This window comes from Bubalus kerabau, chromosome 11 (assembly GCF_029407905.1).
Source record: "Bubalus kerabau isolate K-KA32 ecotype Philippines breed swamp buffalo chromosome 11, PCC_UOA_SB_1v2, whole genome shotgun sequence".
Classification (NCBI taxonomy): domain Eukaryota; kingdom Metazoa; phylum Chordata; class Mammalia; order Artiodactyla; family Bovidae; genus Bubalus; species Bubalus kerabau.
In genome coordinates, this window is record NC_073634.1 from 3,551,592 (window position 1) to 3,571,346 (window position 19,755).

General features: G+C 46.2%; 1 protein-coding gene and 1 non-coding gene across 3 annotated transcripts in view; one reads left to right on the forward strand and one right to left on the reverse strand.

Moving 5' to 3' along the window:
* MERTK (MER proto-oncogene, tyrosine kinase) overlaps nt 1–18,198 on the reverse strand; it is a 130,597-nt gene extending 112,399 nt beyond the window's left edge. Inside the window, exon 1 of one of the 2 annotated variants that reach the window (XM_055539290.1) lies at nt 17,954–18,198. In XM_055539290.1, the coding sequence (XP_055395265.1) occupies nt 17,954–18,014 (61 nt within the window). In that variant the 5' untranslated portion in view covers nt 18,015–18,198. Of the gene's footprint in view, nt 1–11,099; nt 11,282–17,953 lie in introns of those variants that run through there. The other variant, XM_055539292.1, reaches the window with a different exon arrangement.
* On the forward strand, nt 3,033–3,161 carry LOC129623913 (small nucleolar RNA SNORA70). Its single transcript, XR_008700663.1, has one exon. It is a non-coding gene; the product is annotated as a small nucleolar RNA SNORA70 (small nucleolar RNA).
* Nucleotides 18,199–19,755: the final 1,557 nt, after the last annotated feature.

Sequence of the window (19,755 nt, forward strand, 5' to 3'; positions counted from 1 at the left end):
TGTCACAAATAAACAACCCATATGCCGCAACAAGACCGAAGATCCTGCATGCCATGACTAAGGCCTGGTGCAGTTAAATAGACATTTAGAAAATACTTCAGTAAATATGAAATTCATGAATAAAATAGGAAGCCTTTTGGCAAATACATATAAAGTCTCAGTAAAGAAATAGAAGAGTGAGAAGAGAAACAAATGGGAATTTTTGAACTAAAACATACAATAATCAAAATAAAAAACTCAGTGGATGGGCTCAACAGCAGAATGAAGGGGCAGAGGAAAGAATAAGTGAACCAGAAGACAGAGCAATAGGAAATTATCCAATCTGAACAACAGAAAAAAATGAACAGAGTCTCTGCAACCTGTAGCACTATTACTAAAGATCTAACATTTGTATCATCAGAGTTCTGGAAGGGAAAGACAAAGAGGGCAAGGCTGAAAAAGCACTTGAAGAAATAATGGCTGAAAACTTCCCAAATATGACAAAAGATATAAACCCACAAAGTAAAACATCTGAATGAATCCAAAATAAGATAAGCTCAAAAATATCCACACCAAGACACATTATAGTCAAACTTCTGAATCCTAAAGACAAAATAAAAAGAGTTTTTAAAGCACTAAGAGAGATGATACCATACTTACAGGGGAAACCAATTCAAATGACAGTGAATTTCTAGAAGGAAGTGGCACATTTTCCTAAGTGATAAGAAAGAAGGGATGTCACCTCAGAATTCTTCTGGAATGAAAGGAAAACCAAAATATTTTCATACTAAGAGAATTTGTCATCAGCAGACCTACTCTAAAAGAATAGCTAAAGGAAATTCTGCAAATAGAACAGAAACAATAAAAAAAATAAAGCCTGAATCATTAGGAGGAAGGAAAAAACACAGAAAACAAAAATATTGATCAATACAATAGAATTTCTTCTCTTTAATTTTTCTAAACTATGTCTGATGGTTGGAGGAAAACTGCAACACTGTCTGATGTGATTTTATATATGATAAAGAAATATTTAAGATAATTATGCTTAAATGGGGGAGCTAAAAGGGACTTAATCAATAACTTCAGATATGCAGATGGCACCACCCTTATGGCAGAAAGTAAAGAACTAAAGAGCCTCTTGATTAAAGTGAAAGAGGAGAGTGAAAAAGTTGGCTTAAAGCTCAACATTCAGAAAACTAAGATCATGGCATCCGGTCCCATCACTTCATGGGAAATAGATGGGGAAACAAATAGTGGCTGACTTTATTTTTCTGGGCTCCAAAATCACTGCAGATGGTGACTGCAGCCATGATATTAAAAGATGCTTACTCCTTGGAAGGAAAGTTATGACCAACCTAGACAGCATATTAAAAAGTAGAGACATTACTTTGTAAACAAAGGTCCATATAGTCAAGGCTATGGTTTTCCAGTGGTCATGTATGGATGTGAGAGTTGGACTATAAAGAAAGCTGAGCGCCAAAGAATTGATGCTTTAGAACTATGGTGTTGGAGAAGACTCTTGAGAGTCCCTTGGACTGCAAGGAGATCCAACCAGTCCATCATAAAGGAAATCAGTCCTGGCTGTTCATTGGAAGAACTGATGTTGAAGCTGAAACTCCAGTACTTTGGCCACCTGATGCGAAAACTGACTCATTGGAAAAAACCCTGATGCTGGGAAAGATTGAGGGCAGGAGGAGAAGGGGATGACAGAGGATGAGATGGTTGGATGGTATCACCAACTCAATGGACATGGGTTTGAGTGAACTCCGGGAGTTGGTGATAGACAGGGAGGCCTGGCATGCTGTGGTTCATGGGGACGCAAAGAGTCGGACACGACTGAGTGACTGAACTGAACTGAAAGGGACTTAAAAGGAAATTCACTTGAACTGGTAAAACATCAACACCTAATAGACCACTAATTACATTAAATATAAATGATCTAAATACATCTATTAAAATACAAAGATTGGCAGAGTAGATTAAAGAAACATGACCCAACTATCTGCCATTTATAAAAAAATTCACTCCAAATAACATGATACCGGCAAGTTGAATACAAAAGATAGAAAAAAAAAATCATACAACCACAACGAAAAGAAAAGCAGGATGCCTACATTAACATCAGATAAAGTAGATTTCAAAACAAGGAAAATTACCAGTAAGACCTATTGTGTAACGATAAAAGTCCGTCTACCAAGAAGACATAGCAGTTTTAAATGAGTATGAGCCAAAGCAAAGAGCTGCAAAACATGCGAAGCAAAACCCAGAAGACCTGAAAGGAGACATAAAGAAATCAACAATTATAGGAAAGACTTCAGCATCTCTCTTTCAACAACTGAAAAAAGAACTGGGCATAAAATAAACACGGATATGGAAGAACTTGATAAGACTGCCAATGAAAAGAATCTAGAGTACATTTATAGAACATTCCACCAAACAGCCATAGAACATGCATCCTTTCCAAATGATGATGGTATATAAACTAAGATACACCACATCGTGAGCCATAAAGCGAATCTCAACAAATTTAAAAGAACTAAAGTGGTACAGTTTGTATTCCCAGATTACAATGGAAATAAACATAAATTAATAACAGAAGCTAACTAGAAATTTTCCAAATACTTGCAAACTAACAGCTAAATAATCTATGGAGCAAAGGGAGAGTCTCAAGGGAAATTTTTTAAAAATACATTGAACAGAGTAAAAATGAGGTTACAATATATCAAAATATGTAGGACATAGTTAACACAGTTTTGAGAGGAATTTTTATTTAGTAGTCTGTGCTCGTAAGATAGAAAAAGAAGAGCAAGGCAAACCCAAAACAAAAAGAAGGAAGAAAATAAATATAGGAAATAAATTGAAAAAAGAAAAGTTATAGGGTAAATCAATGAAACAAAGAGCTAGTTGTTTGAAAAAAAAATCAATAAAATTGATAAGTTTTTAGCAAGACTGACAAAGAAAAGAAAGACACAAATTACTAATATCAGGAATGAAACAGGGAATATAACTACAGACTCTGAAGACGCCAAAAGTATAATAAGGAAATACCATGTTTGCTACGAACTAAGCCCACTGTGCTCCTTCCCCGTGGGACTCTAGCGTGCAATACTGCAGACAGCAGCCTCCTCCGTACTTTTTGCAGCCTGCTGCCTGTATGGGTTGCTCTAAGGCAGTTTTCATCCCAATCCCAAAGAAAGGCAAAGCCAAAGAATGCTCAAACTACCGCACAACTGCACTCATCTCACATGCTAGCAAAGTAATGCTCAAAAGTCTCCAAGCCAAGCTTCAGCAATATGTGAACCGTGAACTTCCTGATGTTCAAGCTGGTTTTAGGAAAGGCAGAGGAACCAGAGATCCAATTGCCAACATCCCCTGGATCATGGAAAAAGCCAGAGAGTTCCAGAAAAACATTTATTTCTGCTTTATTGACTATGCCAAAGCCTTTGACTGTGTGGATCACAATAAACTGTGGAAAATTCTGAAAGAGATGGGAATACCAGACCACCTGATCTGCCTCTTGAGAAATCTGTATGCAGGTCAGGAAGCAACAGTTGGACCTGGACATGGGACAACAGACTGGTTCCAAATAGGAAAAGGAGTACGTCAAGGCTGTATATTGTCACCCTGCTTATTTAACTTCTATGCAGAGTACATCATGAGAAACACTGGGCTGGAAGAAGCACAAGCTGGAATCAAGATTGCCGGGAGAAATATCAATAACCTCAGATATGCAGATGATACCACCCTTATGGCAGAAAGTGAAGAGGAACTCAAAAGCCTCTTGATGAAAGTGAAAGTGGAGAGTGAAAAAGTTGGCTTAAAGCTCAACATTCAGAAAACGAAGATCATGGCATCCGGTCCCATCACTTCAGGGGAAATAGATGAGGGAACAGTGGAAACAGTGTCAGACTTTATTTTTTTGGGCTCCCAAATCACTGCAGATGGTGACTGCAGCCAGGAAATTAAAAGACGCTTGGTCCTTGGAAGGAAAGTTATGACCAACCTAGATAGCATATTAAAAAGCAGAGACATTACTTTGCCAACGAAGGTCCGTCTAGTCAAGGCTATGGTTTTTCCTATGGTCATGTATGGATGTGAGAGTTGGAGAGTGAAGAAGGCTGAGCGCCGAAGAATCGATGCTTTTGAACTGTGGTGTTGGAGAAGACTCTTGAGAGTCCCTTGGACTGCAAGGAGATCCAACCAGTCCATTCTGAAGGAGATCAGCCCTGGGATTTCTTTGGAAGGAATGATGCTAAAGCTGAAACTCCAGTACTTTGGCCACCTCATGTGAAGAGTTGACTCATTGGAAAAGACTCTGATGCTGGGAGGGATTGGGGGCAGGAGGAGAAGGGGACGACAGAGGATGAGATGGCTGGATGGCATCACTGACTCAATGAACGTGAGTCTGGGTGAACTCCGGGAGTTTGTGATGGACAGGGAGGCCTGGTGTGCTGCGATTCATGGGGTCGCAAAAAGACACGACTGAGGGACTGAACTGAACTGAACTGAAGGGACCCTGCAGACAGCCCTTTCCAGTGGACATTCATGTCTAGTATTCTGTCCCCAGTCTAGGCTCCAGACAAGTATATGCAGTGCCTCTGGAAAGCCCCAGGGCACAGTAGCCAGAGTCCATGTTGGCCAAGTCGTAAGGTCCACCCACAACAAGCTGCAGAATAAACAGCATGTGATTATGGCCCTTCACAGGGCCAAGTTCAGTTTCCCAGGCTGCCAGAAGATCCACATCTCTGAGATGTGGGGATTGACCAAGTTTACTATAGATGAATTTGAAGACACAGTGACAGAAAAGCAGCTCATCCCAGATAGCTGTGTGGTTAAATACATCCTAATCGTGGCCCCGGGACAAATGGCAGGCTCTGCACTCATGAGAGCCTTGGCACTGTCCCCTCCTTACTCATGCCCACCAATAAATCCTACTTTCCTGTCAAAAAACCATAAAAATCATAATAATGATAACTAAATACTATGAACAACTCTACATACAAATTCGACAACATAGAGGAAATGGACCAATTCCTCAAAAAACACAAACTACCACAACTCACAAGTCCCTTGGACTGCAAGGAGATCCAACCAGTTCATCCTAAAGGAGACCAGTCCTGGGTGTCCATTGGAAGGACTGATGCTGAGGCTGAAACTCCAATACTTTGGCCACATGATGAGAAGAACTGATTCAGTGGCAAAGACTCTGATTGAAGGCAGGAGGAAAAGGGGACGACAGAGGATGAGATGGTTGGATGGCATCACTGACTCAATGGTCATGAGTTTGAGTAAACTCCAGGAGTTGGTGATGGACAGGGAGGCCTGGTATGCTGCAGTCCCTGGGGTCACAAAGATTTGGACACGACTGAGCAACTGAACTGAACTGAACCACAACTCGCTCAATATGAAATAGATGATTTGAACAGCGCCAGGTAAGGAAATTGAATTTATAATTTAAAGAACACCCACAAAACAAATTTCCAGGCCCAAACAACTTCACTGGAGAATTACACCAAATGCTTAAAGAAGAATTAACATCAATTCCACACGCTGTTGTTGTTCCATCTTTAAGTCATGTCCGACTCTTTGCGACCCCATGGACTGCAGCACGGCCAGCCTCCCTGTCCCTCACTATCTTCTGGAGTTTGCCCAAGTTCATATCCATTGAACTGTTGAGGCCATTCAACCATCTCAGCCTCTTCCTTTTGCCTTCAGTCTTTCCCAGCATCAGGGTCTTTTCCAATGAGCCTGCTGTTTGCATCAGGTGGCCAAAATATTGGCGCCTCAGCTTCAGCATCAGTCCTTCCAATGATTATTCAGGGTTGATTTCCTTTAGGATTGACTGGTTTAATCTGCTTGCTGTCCAAGGACTCTCAAGAGTCTTCTCCAGGCCAACAATTTGAAAGCATCAATTCTTCAGCACTCAGCCTTCTTTATGGTTCAACTCTCACATCCATACATGATTACTGGAAAGACCATAGCTTTGACTATATGGATCTTTGTCAGTAAAAGTGATGCCTTTGCTTTTTTATATGCTGTCTCGGTTTGCCATAGTTTTCTTTCCAAGAAGCAAGGGTCTAATAATTTAATGGCTGCAGTCACCATGTACATTGATTTTAGAGCCCAAGAAGAGAAAATATGTCACCGCTTCCACTTTTTCTCCTTCCATTTGCCATGAAGTGATGGGACCAGATGCCATGATCTTTGTTTTTTGAATGTTGAGTTTTAAGCCAGCTTTTTCACTCTCCTCTTTCACCCTCATCAAGAGGCTCTTTAGTTCCTCTTCGCTTTCTGCTATTAGAGTGGTGTCATATGCATATCTGAGGTTGTTGGTTTTTCTCGCGGAAATCTTGATTCCAGCTTGTGTGTCATTAGCCCAGCATTTCGCATGATGTACTGTGCGTACAAGTTACATAAGCAGGGTGACAATATACAGCCTTGATGTGCTTCTTTCCCAATTTTGAAGCAGTACATTGTTCCATGTCCAGTTCTAACTGTTGCTTCTTGATCTCCATACAGGTTTTTCAGCAGGCAGGTAAGGTGGTCTGGTAATCCCACCTCTTTAAGAATGTTCCAGCTTTATGTGATCCACATAATCAAAGGCTTTCAAGTAATTAATGAAACAGAAACAGATGTTTTTCTGGAATTCCCTTGCTTTCTCTATGATCCAACGAATGTTGGCAATTTGATCTCTGCCTTTTCTAAACCCAGGTTGTACGTCTGGAAGTTCTCAATTCAAGTACTGCTGAAGCCTAGCCTAGTACTTGAAGGATTTTGAGCACGTCCAGGATCCTCAGAAATACACCTCTGTGTTTCTAGACTCTTTTATTGCCCCAGATAGAGCTGGGGGCAGGGGGTGGGGACAGGAGGGTAGTTCATGGGGCCACAGTCAGCAAGGGCAGCAGGGAATGGTAGCTGTCCACGGAAAAGAAGCCATACAGGCAAGACTTTTTTTTTTTTTTCAGACTTCATTTATTTTCTGACCCAGGCCCATGGCAGTGAAAGTGCTGAGTCCTAACCACTGGAGCACCAGGGAATTGTGAAGACTTTATTACTACTTTATTTAGCTAGTTAGGTTTTGGCCACGCTGCAAGGCATGCAGGATCTTTAGTTGCCTGACCAGGGATCAAACCGGTGTCCCTTGCAGTGGAAGCACAGAGTCTTAACCATTGGACTGCCAGGGAAGTCCCACGACTCATTTTTAAGGGACACCCTACACTGCCTCAGGCCCCATTTCTAGGCTGATTGATGCCTGAGGACACTTATAGACAGAGTCAGGCAGAGGGCTGGGGTGGGTGGGTTGGGGGGCCACACTCACGCAGGCCCTGTGTTTGACTCTCGAGGATAGAAACTGTCCCAGCCCACATCTCTCTTTCAGATGCAATCTGTGTCCTGCCCAGAAGAGATCCCAGAATCACCTATCTGCCCCCTATTTGATCAACAGAAACATGCAGTTTCCACAACATGACTCTCCCTGCACATCGCAACCGGGCTGAGGACTTACATCTTCAGACTCTCAAAGTATGTGTGTTTTTTTTTTAACCTAATGCTGTAGATTTCCTGCTAAAGTCTAAGAGCTTCCTTTTTGCTTTGTCCTCAAACTTTCAAAGAACATTGTTTTCATCAACAAATCTTCAAATCATGTGCCCAAATTTAAAAAAAAAAGAAAAAAGAGGCTCAAAGGGTGCTTTCACTTCCTGTGTGGAGGCAGCCTGCCCTGAACTGTGCCGAGTGGAAAACAGGCCACCCTTGGGAGGCCATGAATATTCATCACCTCACTGCGCATTCACTAAGCAGCACCGGGACAGAAAAGTACTTTCAGGGAGTTTATGCTCTAATATTCTCCACGAAGACAGCCTGTTCTTACTTGTAGAAAAGATCATTTTCGAAAACGATAGTGAGGTCGGTCTTCTATGAGCAGCTTTGAAAGCCCTGCGGCTTACAGTAGCAAAACAATCCCTTCTCCAAAATAAACAAGGCTTTCCTTTGTGTGTCCAAGGAGAGGAAGGACCAGAGCTAAGGCAAATTCTAAGACGTCCACCAGCCCTGAATGCTGACATAACTAGAGCCGTCACCGCCCACCCCCAATCCCCGCACCCAAAACAGGTTATAAAGAAAAGGGACCTGTCAGACAATGTTGGCCTGATCCTCAAGTTCCAGCCTGAGACCTAAATCCTGAGGATGGGCCCCATCCCAGAGTGAGCGGGGGCAGAGCTCTAACCCAGTGATGATCAGATATTGCCCGGGGCCTTGCTTGACTCCCCAGAAGCTAGTCAACACCTATGAAGGGCCTGACTGGGAAAAATCCAGAAGACCCCATTAATGTCTGAGGACAGGGAGAAACATACAAGCATAAAATCTGCTGCCACAAACACCTATGCATTGTGATTATGAAATGCAATGGTTTTTCTCTAAGCCCAAGTCACTCCAACATGCTTAGCTTTTGGTATAAAACTTATCGTGTTTGTATGATCTCAGTCCAAACATAAAGTCAACATGTCTCCTCTCTTTTTTTCTCCCTCTCCCCTCTGCCCTGCTCCTTCCCCCACCCCACCCAGTCTTCCCTCAAGACTCATGGAAAATCCATTTTACCATTAAGTAAAAGATGAACTAACGGTGGATGAAATGGACAAGTGAGTGTAGTGAAAGTCACTCAGTCGTGTCCGACTCTTTGTGACCCCATGGACTATACAGTCCGTGGAATTCTCCAGGCCAGAATACTGGAGTGGGTAGCCTTTCCCTTCTCCAGGGGATCTTCCCAACTCAGGGATAGAACCCAGGTCTCCTGCATTGCAGGTGGATTCTTTACCAGCTGAGCCACAAGGGAAGCCCAAGAATACTGGGGCGGGGACAAAAGGATGAAATAAAATGTTTTAAAATGGAGTGCAGAATCTTCAACAAACTCTTTAAGACATAACTATTCTTCCTTGACTTGGATTCGATTCTTGGGTGGGGAAGATCCCTTGGACAAGGAAACAGCAATGCACTCCAGCATTCTTGCCTAGAAAATCCCGTGGACAGAGGACCCTGGAGGGCTATGGTCCATGGGGTCACAAGTAGAGCTGGACAAGACTTAACAACTAAATAACAGCAACCACATCCTTACTTCACTTTAAAACACTGGGAGCTAAGGAGGTGACCTGATGTGGCAGCCAGGCCACCCCCGCTGAATCCTGCTGGCTGACAGAGGCTCAGACAGAGTGGAAATGGCAACCAAGAGGGCAAGCTGCCCAGCAGCTGGTGGGGCCAAGCTTCCAGGCCTCATGAACCCAGGGAAGACCTGGGCCTTCGCTGTGGTTAAGAATCTTCCTTGGAACTTCCCTGCTCATCCGGGGGTTAAGACTTTGCCTTCCAACACAGGGGGTGCGCGTCTGCTCCCTGGCGAGGGAACTAAGATCCCACGGGCCAACAGGCCACAACAGAAAACAGAAACAACGCTGTAACAAATGTAAGGCTTTAAAAATCGTCCACACCCTGCGCTGCCCTGGTGGCTCAGCGGTAAGCAATTCGTCTGCCAATGCAAGTGACACGGGTTCCATCCCTGATCCAGGAGGATCCCACACGCAGAGAAGCAACTAAAGCCGTGCACCAGAACTATTTAGCCTGAGCTCTAGAGCCCCGGAGCCATAATTACTGAAGCCCATGCACCCTAGAGCTCATGCTCTGCAACAAGAGAAGCCATCGCCACGAGCAGCCCACGCACCAAAACTAGAGAGTAGCCCCCACTTGCCACCTCTCAGTGTAGGAGATGTAAAAGATTAGAGTTTGATCCCTTGGTCGGAGGGATCCCCTGGAGGCGGGCATAGCAACCCACTCCAGTATTCTTGCCTGGAGAATCCCATACACAGAGGGATCTGGCTGGCGCACAGAGTCAGACAGGACTGAAGTGATTTAGCATGCGCACCCACACAGCAATTAGAGAAAAAGCCCGAGCAGCAATGAAGGAAGACCCAACACAGTCAAAAATAAATGAATACAATTATTTTTTTAATGGTCCATAAAAAAAAAAAATATCTTCCATACAATTCAACAGCCTCACTTCAAAGAAAACTAAGACCCAGGAGGGGGAAAGTGCTGGCTGGTAGGTACCCTGAGTATTCTTGCTCTCCAAAACAGGCTGCAGGATCTTCCTGCCTGGTAGCATTTTAGCATTTTAGCTGGAGGCAGCAAGGCTGGAACCAGGAACAAGATAGAGAACAAGTTCCCTCTGGGTCAGGGGTTAGCAAATGCCCAGAGTGTGGGAGGCAGAGGAGTCTGGGCCTTTCCTGGGGTCCCTGGGGGGCTTGCTCACACCTGCTACTAGGCAGGACGCACCTGGAAACCAGGAGCACACCTGGGGCTCCTTACCCGGCCCATCTGCCACAAGACCACCTGCACGCACCCACCCAGACACAGGCAAAGAGCACCGCCCAAGAAACAGAGCTTCATTTTGTAGCCGCTGCAACCGGAAGCCTGCATTTGGCAAACCTAGTTTTAGCTGGAAAAAAGGAAAGGAATTATCTGGATGTTTACACTCAAACAACCAAAAAAAAAAAAAGTAACCAAAACAAAACCACACCCACTTTAGAGTAGAGTGGTGTGGGAAACACCGAGCAGGAACTGGACTTCATTTTTATACCTTCCTGAGAGGCACATGACGGGAAGCTATTCCTGGACCAAGTTAAGCCTGAATTCAAGGAGTGAGGGTCATGGGGGGGCAGGAAGGGGAGCAGTCAGGACAGGTCCTGCCTTGTCTGAGGTAACAAGTGTGGGTTCTGTTCGCAGAAATACCAGGAAACAGTCCCAGGGACGGGGGAGCCTGGTGGGCTGCCGTCTATGGGGTCGCATAGAGTCGGACACGACTGCAGCAACATAGCAGCAACAGTCCTACAGAACAAGGAATTCTGCGCTCCAGAATGGACCCCCCACAGCCCTCCACCAAAGAGCCATGATGAGTGGGCGGGGGCTGGCGCCCACAGATCTGACCTCTATTTCAGGTTTCAATTTAGGACACATTTCAGTGAGAAAAGGGGAAACTTTCCCCCCAGTACCTTTTGTTTAAGAAAAACAATTACCACAAAATTTGAGTTCAGAAGGGAGGGAGCATGGGTAACAATGGCTAATAGTTTGAGAGCTTTTACCACATGACATTGGCTCCTTTATCCTTCTGACGGTTCCACAAATAACAAGAGTTCCAGTAGACCCGTGAGGGAACTGAGGTCCTGAGAGTTAGTCACTGCACCCAGGGCTCCCCAGAGGCCAGCCAGGCAGGACAGGAAGCCCAGCCCATTTGGTCACTCAGTCCCTGTTAACATTTTCATTCCAATCCCTTGAAGCACACAGGTTTAATAATAACCCGCTTTTTTTTCACGTTTTATAATAATTAACTCCCTGCTGAGATGCATTTCCCCCACCCCCACCCCCACTCTGAGCCCTGTGTTTCGAGTTAAGATTAAAGTAGTAACAACACGCCAAAGTCAAGACACTCAGGGCCACAATGACCTGGGAATTAGGCAATCTGCTCTGGACAAGGAGCTGTTAAACTGTATTTTTAACATGAAAAATTGGCTTTTAATTTTAAGTCAAGAGACTATAAAAAATGTTAATTTTGCTCTATTGGCCTTAATACAGTCCACAAATCTACCGTAACCTTTCTAGTAATGAAATCATTTTGGCATAACAGTGAAAGGAAAAATTGTTTTCTAGCAACCAAGCCCCAAGCACAAGGGCCCGGGAGCTGCGGCAATTGTTTCTGGAAAAGCCAGAAGGGAGAAAGAAGCGGGAGGAAGACACAGCGAGACCCACAGAGGCCTTGATCTTTGCAGATACTGATCAAATAGTTCCCAGTGCAGATACTTGCCTAGTGGCTCAGTAGTTAAAAATCCACCTGCCCACACAGGAGACGAGGGTTCGATCCCTGGGTCATGGAGATCCCCTAGAGAAGGAAATGGCAATCCACTTCAGTATTCTTGCCAGGAAATCCCATGGACAGAGGAGCCTGGAGTGCTATAATCCATGGGGTCAAAAAAGAGTAGGATATGACTTAGCGACTAAACAACAGCAGATACTAAGCACCTGAAATGAGCACCCTTCTTGGAAAACAGAGATGAACCCATCAGACAGCGGTAGAGTTATTTAATAGAGTGTGTGTGTAAGTATGGCAGAGGTGGCAGTGAGTGAAGGCCTCTTCAGGAGAGCAACTGAGCTAGCGTTTTCTTGGGTAAAAGATTTAGCCAGAGGGAACTTCCACAAAAAAAGAGGCAAAAAGATCTTTGTGGCTGGAGTGGCAAGAACTGAAATTGAAAATGAGTCAAAGAGGAGAGGTAGGACCCCAGCCCTTGCCAACCTTGGTGCCGAAAGGGAGGCCACCCAGTCCAAATCAACCTCAAGTCTCATTCTGGCCACTATGCAGAAAGTGGCGGGTTGGCATGCGCTCATTTCCAGGTGGGGGAATGCATTTAAAGCAAGGCTCAGCCTCTCTACCTGGTGGTGTGTTATCAATTCACTGGCACTGTTTATAACCAACTCTGACTGGCAACCCACTGACCCTGCTCCTAGGATTACTTGGAAGTTATTTTTAAAAATAAGATTGAAACAATAGTTATCATTTTGAAAAATAATAGTGTTCTATTCATCACATTGGCTTCCCTGGTAGCTCAGTGGTAAAGAATCCACCTCCCAGAGTAAGAAATGCAGGTTCAATCCCTGTGTCAAAGATCCCCTGGAGAACGAAATGGCAACCCACTCCAGTATTCTTGCCTGGAAAATTCCATGGACAGAGGAGCCTGACGAGCTTCAGTCCATGCGGTTGCAAAGAGTCAGACACGACTGAGCGACTGAGCACACACACATGCACACACAGAAGCATCACTCTAAGGAAGCAGATCAGAATAACTTTTGAAAAGTTATTTAGTTTTGAAATGTGACCTGCTTCCTTTCCCAAAGCATTTGAGTCCGTTGATACAAAGCCCATGGGCAACTAGATAGCTTAAAGTTCTTTCTGGGATAATGTTTACAGTATATTGAAATACGGTGACAGCTTCAGTTTGGGAGAGAAACCGTAACACTGAAGAGTTTTAAAGCCCAATTAAGGACTTCCCTTGACTAGACGGACCTTTGTTGGCAAAGTAATATCCCTGCTTTTGAATATGCTATCTAGGTTGGACATAACTTTCCTTCCAAGGAGTAAGCGTCTTTTAATTTCATGGCTGCAGTCACCATCTGCAGTGATTTTGGAGCCCAGAAAAATAAAGTCTGACACTGTTTCCACTGTTTCCCCATCTATTTCCCATGAAGTGATGGGACCAGATGCCATGATCTTCGTTTTCTGAATGTTGAGCTTTAAGCCAACTTTTTCACTCTCCACTTTCACTTTCATCAAGAGGCTTTTGAGTTCCTCTTCACTTTCTGCCATAAGGGTGGTGTCATCTGAATATCTGAGGTTATTGATATTTCTCCCAGCAATCTTGATTCCAGCTTGTGTTTCTTCCAGTCCAGAGTTTCTCATGATGTACTCTGCATAGAAGTTAAATAAACGGTGACAATATACAGCCTTGATGTACTCCTTTTCCTATTTGGAATCAGTCTGTTGTTCCATGTCCAGCTCTAACGGTTGCTTCCTGACCTGCATACAGATTTCTCAAGAGGCAGATCAGGTGGTCTGGTATTCCCATCTCTTTCAGAATTTTCCACAGTTTATTGTGATCCACACAGTCAAAGGCTTTGGCATAGTCAATAAAGCAGAAATAGATGTTTTTCTGGAACTCTCTTGCTTTTTCCATGATCCAGCGCATGTTGGCAATTTGATCTCTGGTTCCTCTGCCTTTTCTAAAACCAGCTTGAACATCAGGAAGTTCACGGTTCACATATTGCTGAAGCCTGGCTTGGAGACTTTTGAGCATTACTTTACTAGCATGTGAGATGAGTGCAATTGTGCAGTAGTTTGAGCATTCTTTGGCATTGCCTTTCTTTGGGATTGGAATGAAAACTGACCTTTTCCAGTCCTATGGCCACTGCTGAGTCTTCCAAATTTGCTGGCATATTGAGTGCAGCACTTTCACAGCATCATCTTTCAGGATTTGAAATAGTTCAACTGGAATTCCATCACCTCCACTAGCTTTGTTCGTAGTGATGTTTTCTAAAGCCCACTTGACTTCATGTTCCACGATGTCTGGCTCTAGGTCAGTGATCACAGCATCGTGATTATCTGGGTCGTGAAGATCTTTTTTGTACAGTTCTTCTGTGTATTCTTGCCACCTCTTCTTATATCTTCTGCTTCTGTTAGGTCCATACCATTTCTGTCCTTTATCGAGCCCATCTTTGCACTGAGTGCCTTAGAACTGATGCTTTTGAACTGTGGTGTTGTAGAAGACTCTTGAGAGTCCCTTGGACAGCAAGGAGATCCAACCAGTCCATTCTGAAAGAGATCAGCCCTAGGATTTCTTTGGAAGGAATGATGCTAAAGCTGAAACTCCAGTACTTTGGCCACCTTATGCGAAAAGTTGACTCATTGGAAAAGACTGTGATGCTGGGAGGGATTGGGGGCAGGAGGAGAAGGGGACGACAGAGGATGAGATGGCTGGATGGCATCACTGACTCGATGAACATGAGTCTGGGTGAACTCCGGGAGTTGGTGATGGACAGGGAGGGCTGGTGTGCTGCGATTCCTGGGGTTGCAAAGAGTCGGACACGACTGAGTGACTGAACTGAACTGAACTGAAGGACTTCCCTGCTGGTCCAGTGATATCCACCTTGCAGTGCAGGGGACTTGGGTTTGGTCCCTGGTCGGTTAACTAAGATCCCACAGGCCTCCCAGAAACTAAGCCTGGACCCCAACTAGAGAGTCCATATGCTGCAACGAAAGATCCTGCGTGATGCAACAAAGATCCCGAATGCCACAACTAAGACTTGATGAAGCCAAATAAGTAATGGAAAAAAAACAAGTGAGATAAAAGAAAAAAAGCCCAATTAGTTCTAAGGGTTTCATTAAGGGCAAGCATAGCCTCATCACTGGTTAGGTCCTTGTAATGCCTTCACTTTTATCCACTTCTGCATTTTTTAAAACTTATTTTAAATTGAAGGATAGTTGCTTTACAATATTGGTTTGATTTTTGCCATACATCAACATGAATTAGCCACTGGTATACATGTCTCCGCTCCCTCTTGAACCTCCCTCCCTCCCACCCCATCACAACCCTCTAGGTTGTCACAGAGCCCCAGTTTGAGCTCCCTGAGTCATAGAGCAAATTCCCACTGGCTCTCTGTTTTACATGTGGTAGTGTGTGTGCCTCCATGCTCCTCTCTCCATTCATCTCATCCTCTCGGTCCTCCCCCCAGCCCTGGGCCACAAGTCTGTTCTCTGTGTCTCTGTCTCCATTGCTGCCCTGCAAATACCACCATAAATCATAGCAAGATCCACTTCTGTATTTTCATCCTCCAGCTTCTCCTGGGCCTCTAGAGCTACCCTTTGCTGATTTGTTGCTCATTGGCACCCCCATCAGAGACGGAACAGAAAGGACTGGAGAGCCCAGAAATGCCCCTGGTTCAGCAGTTTCAGTTCTGTGTGTTTATCTTTGTGGGAGGGTGTTTGTGGGTACGGGGTGGGGGTAAGGAGAAGGGAAGATTTCAGGGTTAAAGTGATGTGCAAATTGTAATTATCCATTCCCCTACAGTGTAGAATCTATGCACACATTCATAATCTGTCTCTCCTGGCTCTGCTGTCTGGTGAGTAAACCACTTAGAGCCACAACATGCAATATGAAAATCCTAAAACTAGACAAGGAATCCAATTTCCATTTTCAGCACCCTTGAGTGTGAGAAAGTGTAGTTACTCAATCATGTCTGACTCTTTGCAGCCACATGGACGGCAGCCCGCCATGCTCCTCTGTCCATGGAACTCTTCAGGCAAGAATACTGGAGTGGATAGCCATTCCCTTCTCCAGGGGATCTTCCTGACCCAGGGGATGGAACCTAGCTCTCCCACACTGTGGGCAAATTCTTTACCATCTGAGCCAACAGATCCGCTCTCATTCAGCCAGTGAGAATCCCATTCTTTGAACTTTTCACAAAATGAAACACTGTCAAACATCTCACAGGTAAATTCAAGATTAAAAAACAAAAGGTAGGAGAAGAAAAATTGCAGAAACTTTTCATTCTTCCAGTTGGGTGGATTTTAACAGACTTTTAAGATTATCTGCTTAAAGTAATTATCAGCTACAGAGGGTTTATTATTATTATTAATGCTTTAAAAAACGTAGAAAAAGAAAAACACTCCATTTAAAAAACATCTTCCCCAAAACTACTGCTTCTGTTACTTTTCCCATAATTTTCACCACATTCACTACATCCAAGACTATTTATGGCCAGCCTTCCCTGGTAGCAAAATATAACAGATTATGAAAAACGGATCTAGCAGAAATGCTGAGGAATTTCTGAGGGTTTGGGGGGGGTGGTTGGGGTAAAGAATAGAATTGTTTTCATTCTTTGCTTGGTTTACTCTTTGGATGTTTGCTTCAAATTGCTACATTGCTTCAAATTATAAATTGTATGTGTAATTTAATGTGTAAAAAGAGGGTGCAGCTGCTTAAGAATTTCTGATTTAAGCAACTGAGCTTTCCAATGAAATTCTCACAGGAAAAATTCTGAAGTAAACTGCTTAAGTATAATTAAAGTTTTCAGGTACTCTTCAAAAACACCTTTGACCACAATAGGTTTATATAAAAGCTAAACCTTTAAGCTAAGGAAAAATGCTTGATGTGTGTTTATTCAGCATGCTGCTGCTGCTGCTAAGTCGCTTCAGTCATGTCCGACTCTGTGTGACCCCATAGATGGCAGCCCACCAGGTTCCCCCGTCCCTGGAATTCTCCAGGCAAGAACACTGGAGTGGGTTGCCATTTCCTTCTCCAATGCATGAAAAGTGAAAAGTGAAAATGAAGTCGCTCAGTCGTGTCCGACCCTCTGCGACCCCATGGACTGCAGCCTTCCAGGAGCTCTGTCCATGGGATTTTCCAGGCAAGAGTACTGGAGTGGGGTGCCATTGCCTTCAGCATAAAGCCTGGTTAAGTTTCTTCCAGCTTCCTTAAGAAATACTTCAGAGGTTAAACTTCTAACCCGTTCGTTAATCAGCGACCCTCCAAACAAACTGCGGATACAGAATGGAACCATGAAACCTGCCTTCCTGTGCCTCCACTTACCAATCCAGTATCTTACATTGGAATGCCTAGCAGTGCAGACGGAGAAGGCAATGGCACCCCACTCCAGTACTCCTGCCTGGAAAATCCCATGGACGGAGGAGCCTGGTAGGCTGCAGGCCATGGGGTCTCACAGAGTAGAACACGACTGAAGTGACTTAGCAGCAGCAGCGCAGAGGTAATACGCCTAGACGCTGACCAAGCACGTTAGATCCTGTTCAGCAATAATGGGGGTAAAAAGAGCGCGTCCTCTTTTTCTGGCCCCCCACCCACTCACAGGGCGTCGCTGCTAAAGTAGCCCCTGAAGGCCCGGGGGGGCAGCCCGACTAGTCCCTCCCGATCGCGCTTTGGCCTTGGTGCATCGCTGCACCGGGACTGCGACCTCAACTCCCGCAGTCTGCGGGTCTCTAGTCCCCCAGAGTGGAGATGGGGTCTGCCTGCGGCTCCCAGAACTCCCGCCAGCAACTGGGGTCCAATCACACAGCCACTTCCAGTGGAAAGTTTTTGGCGCATTTCCCTCCGCCGAAAACTTTAGGACTTGCAGCGCAACCGGCCGAGCTCGGTTTCCCTCTCCGCGGTCACTGTGGGCCCTCGGCGCCCACTCCTCCCCAGCTCCGCCGGGACGCGCGCCCACTACCCAGCCAGGATGCCAGGACGGTGGGTACGCGGGAGCCCTGCACCTCAGCACCTGGCACCTCTGGGGCGCGGGGAGGGGTCTGCAAGCTTGCCAGCAGCCGGGTGCGCCCCGATAGGTGCGCTCCTTCCTCGGAGCTCCCCGGCGCGAATCCCCGGCCCCTTGCACTCACCTCGCGCCCAGAGCGCGGAGAGGAAGAGCCACGGCAGGAACAGCAGCACAGCCCGCCCCATACCGAGATCACGGGTCTGAAAAGTCTCTTTGGACCGACGGATTGATGGACGTCCAGAACCTGCCGCGTCGCCGGCCTAGCGCGAGCGAAAACAGCCCAGTCCCGGAGACCCCAGCAACCCGCTCCGAAGGCGCAGAGCTGAGCCGCGGTCGAAGGCGCCGAGAGCCGGAGCGGGGCGGGCGGGGGGCTGAGTCTGAGCGGACCCAGCCAGTCGGGGAGGGGAGGGGGCGGGAAGGCGGCGGGGAGAGGCGGGAGGCGGAGGGGGTGGAAGGGGGGCTGGACCCAAGGGGCGGAGAGGGGCGGGCCGCGGGGTGGGGTTGAGCCTGGGCGCGGGGGCGGGGGCTGAAAGCGAGGGGAGGGAGGTGAGGACCTTAAAGGGGAGGAGTGACTGGAGGTCTGGGGAGGAGAAAGTGCCCCCGGCCTCCCGGGGATCCAGACGTCCTACAAGTGCAGGTAGGAGGGACAGAGAGTAAGTTGGGGAGGAGCGTAGGGTGCCCGAGGCTGCCAGCAGACTTAAGACAAGGTGCCTGCGGCTTGGAGGCTGAGGCAGTCCCGCAATCTCGGCTCGCACACATAAAACCCAGGCAGCAACTCTCCCAGAGGCAGAGGCCACCTTGGCGGCGCTCCCGGCCGAGCGCCTTCCCGGTCCGGAGGTGTGAAGCAGTCCTGGAGTCTCGGAGCTCACCGCCTCCCGGGAAGAACGTTTTGCTGTGCCCCCTTGTGGAGTCCAAGAGAGGTGATGCTCGTGGAGGGAGACGAACACCTACGGTGTGGGAAGAGGCGCCCCCCACCCCCACCCCCCAGGAAAAAAGTGTGGCGGGGCCAAGAGGGCAGTCTCAGAGAAGCTTAACCGTGAAAGAAACGTCAGCCACTTGTACTAATAACTGAAAGGATAACTTAACATTTTATATATAGATATGCACACATACCGGTGCTGCCAGTGCAGGAGAGGTAAGAGACATGAGTTCGATCCCTGGGTGGGGAAGATCTCCCGGAGGAGGGCATGGCAACCCACGCCCTTGTATGGGTTGTATTCTTGCCTGGAGAATCCCCATGGACAGAGAAGCCTGGCAGGTTACAGTCCATGGGGTCGCTTAGGGTCACACAGAGTCGAACGCGGCTGAAGCAACTCAGCATGCATCCCCACACATGCACACATACTATCTTTAAGGCAACATCTTTAGAATTAATGTATTTTAATGTCATCCTTTGACAACATGAATCAATAATGCCATTCCTCTGCTAAAAACCGGACAGTGATTCCCACTTTCTCTCTGCATGAAAGCCAGAGTCCTGCCTTGTGGCCTACAGGGGAATACATGACCTGGTCCCCTCTCCTCTCTGACCTCATCTCCTTATTCCACTTCCATTTATGCTGCTTTCTGGTCCAGAGTCCCTGACCCCAGTCGGGCTGGTCAAGTGGGCTAGATTTGGCTGTAAGGAAGCAACCAGTCCAAATGGATTTAGATCTGACAGCAAAATCAGCATGATGTCAGCTACTGCCATCCCTAGTCCCATAGGATGATACCCAGCCAGAGGGGTGGACATGAGCAGTGGGTAGCTCCCCTGATGAGCAGCCAACTCTAAAGTACAGCCGAGCAGTTTCATTGATTTTCACACGTGACTGCTGCTGTGTTGTTGGGTGCGGGGAGGGGGGCCTGGTGAGGACGGGTGGAAACTCATTCATATGCCCAGCTGAAAGTCTGGAGAGGGAAGAGAAACAGGCGGGCTGTGAGATAGGG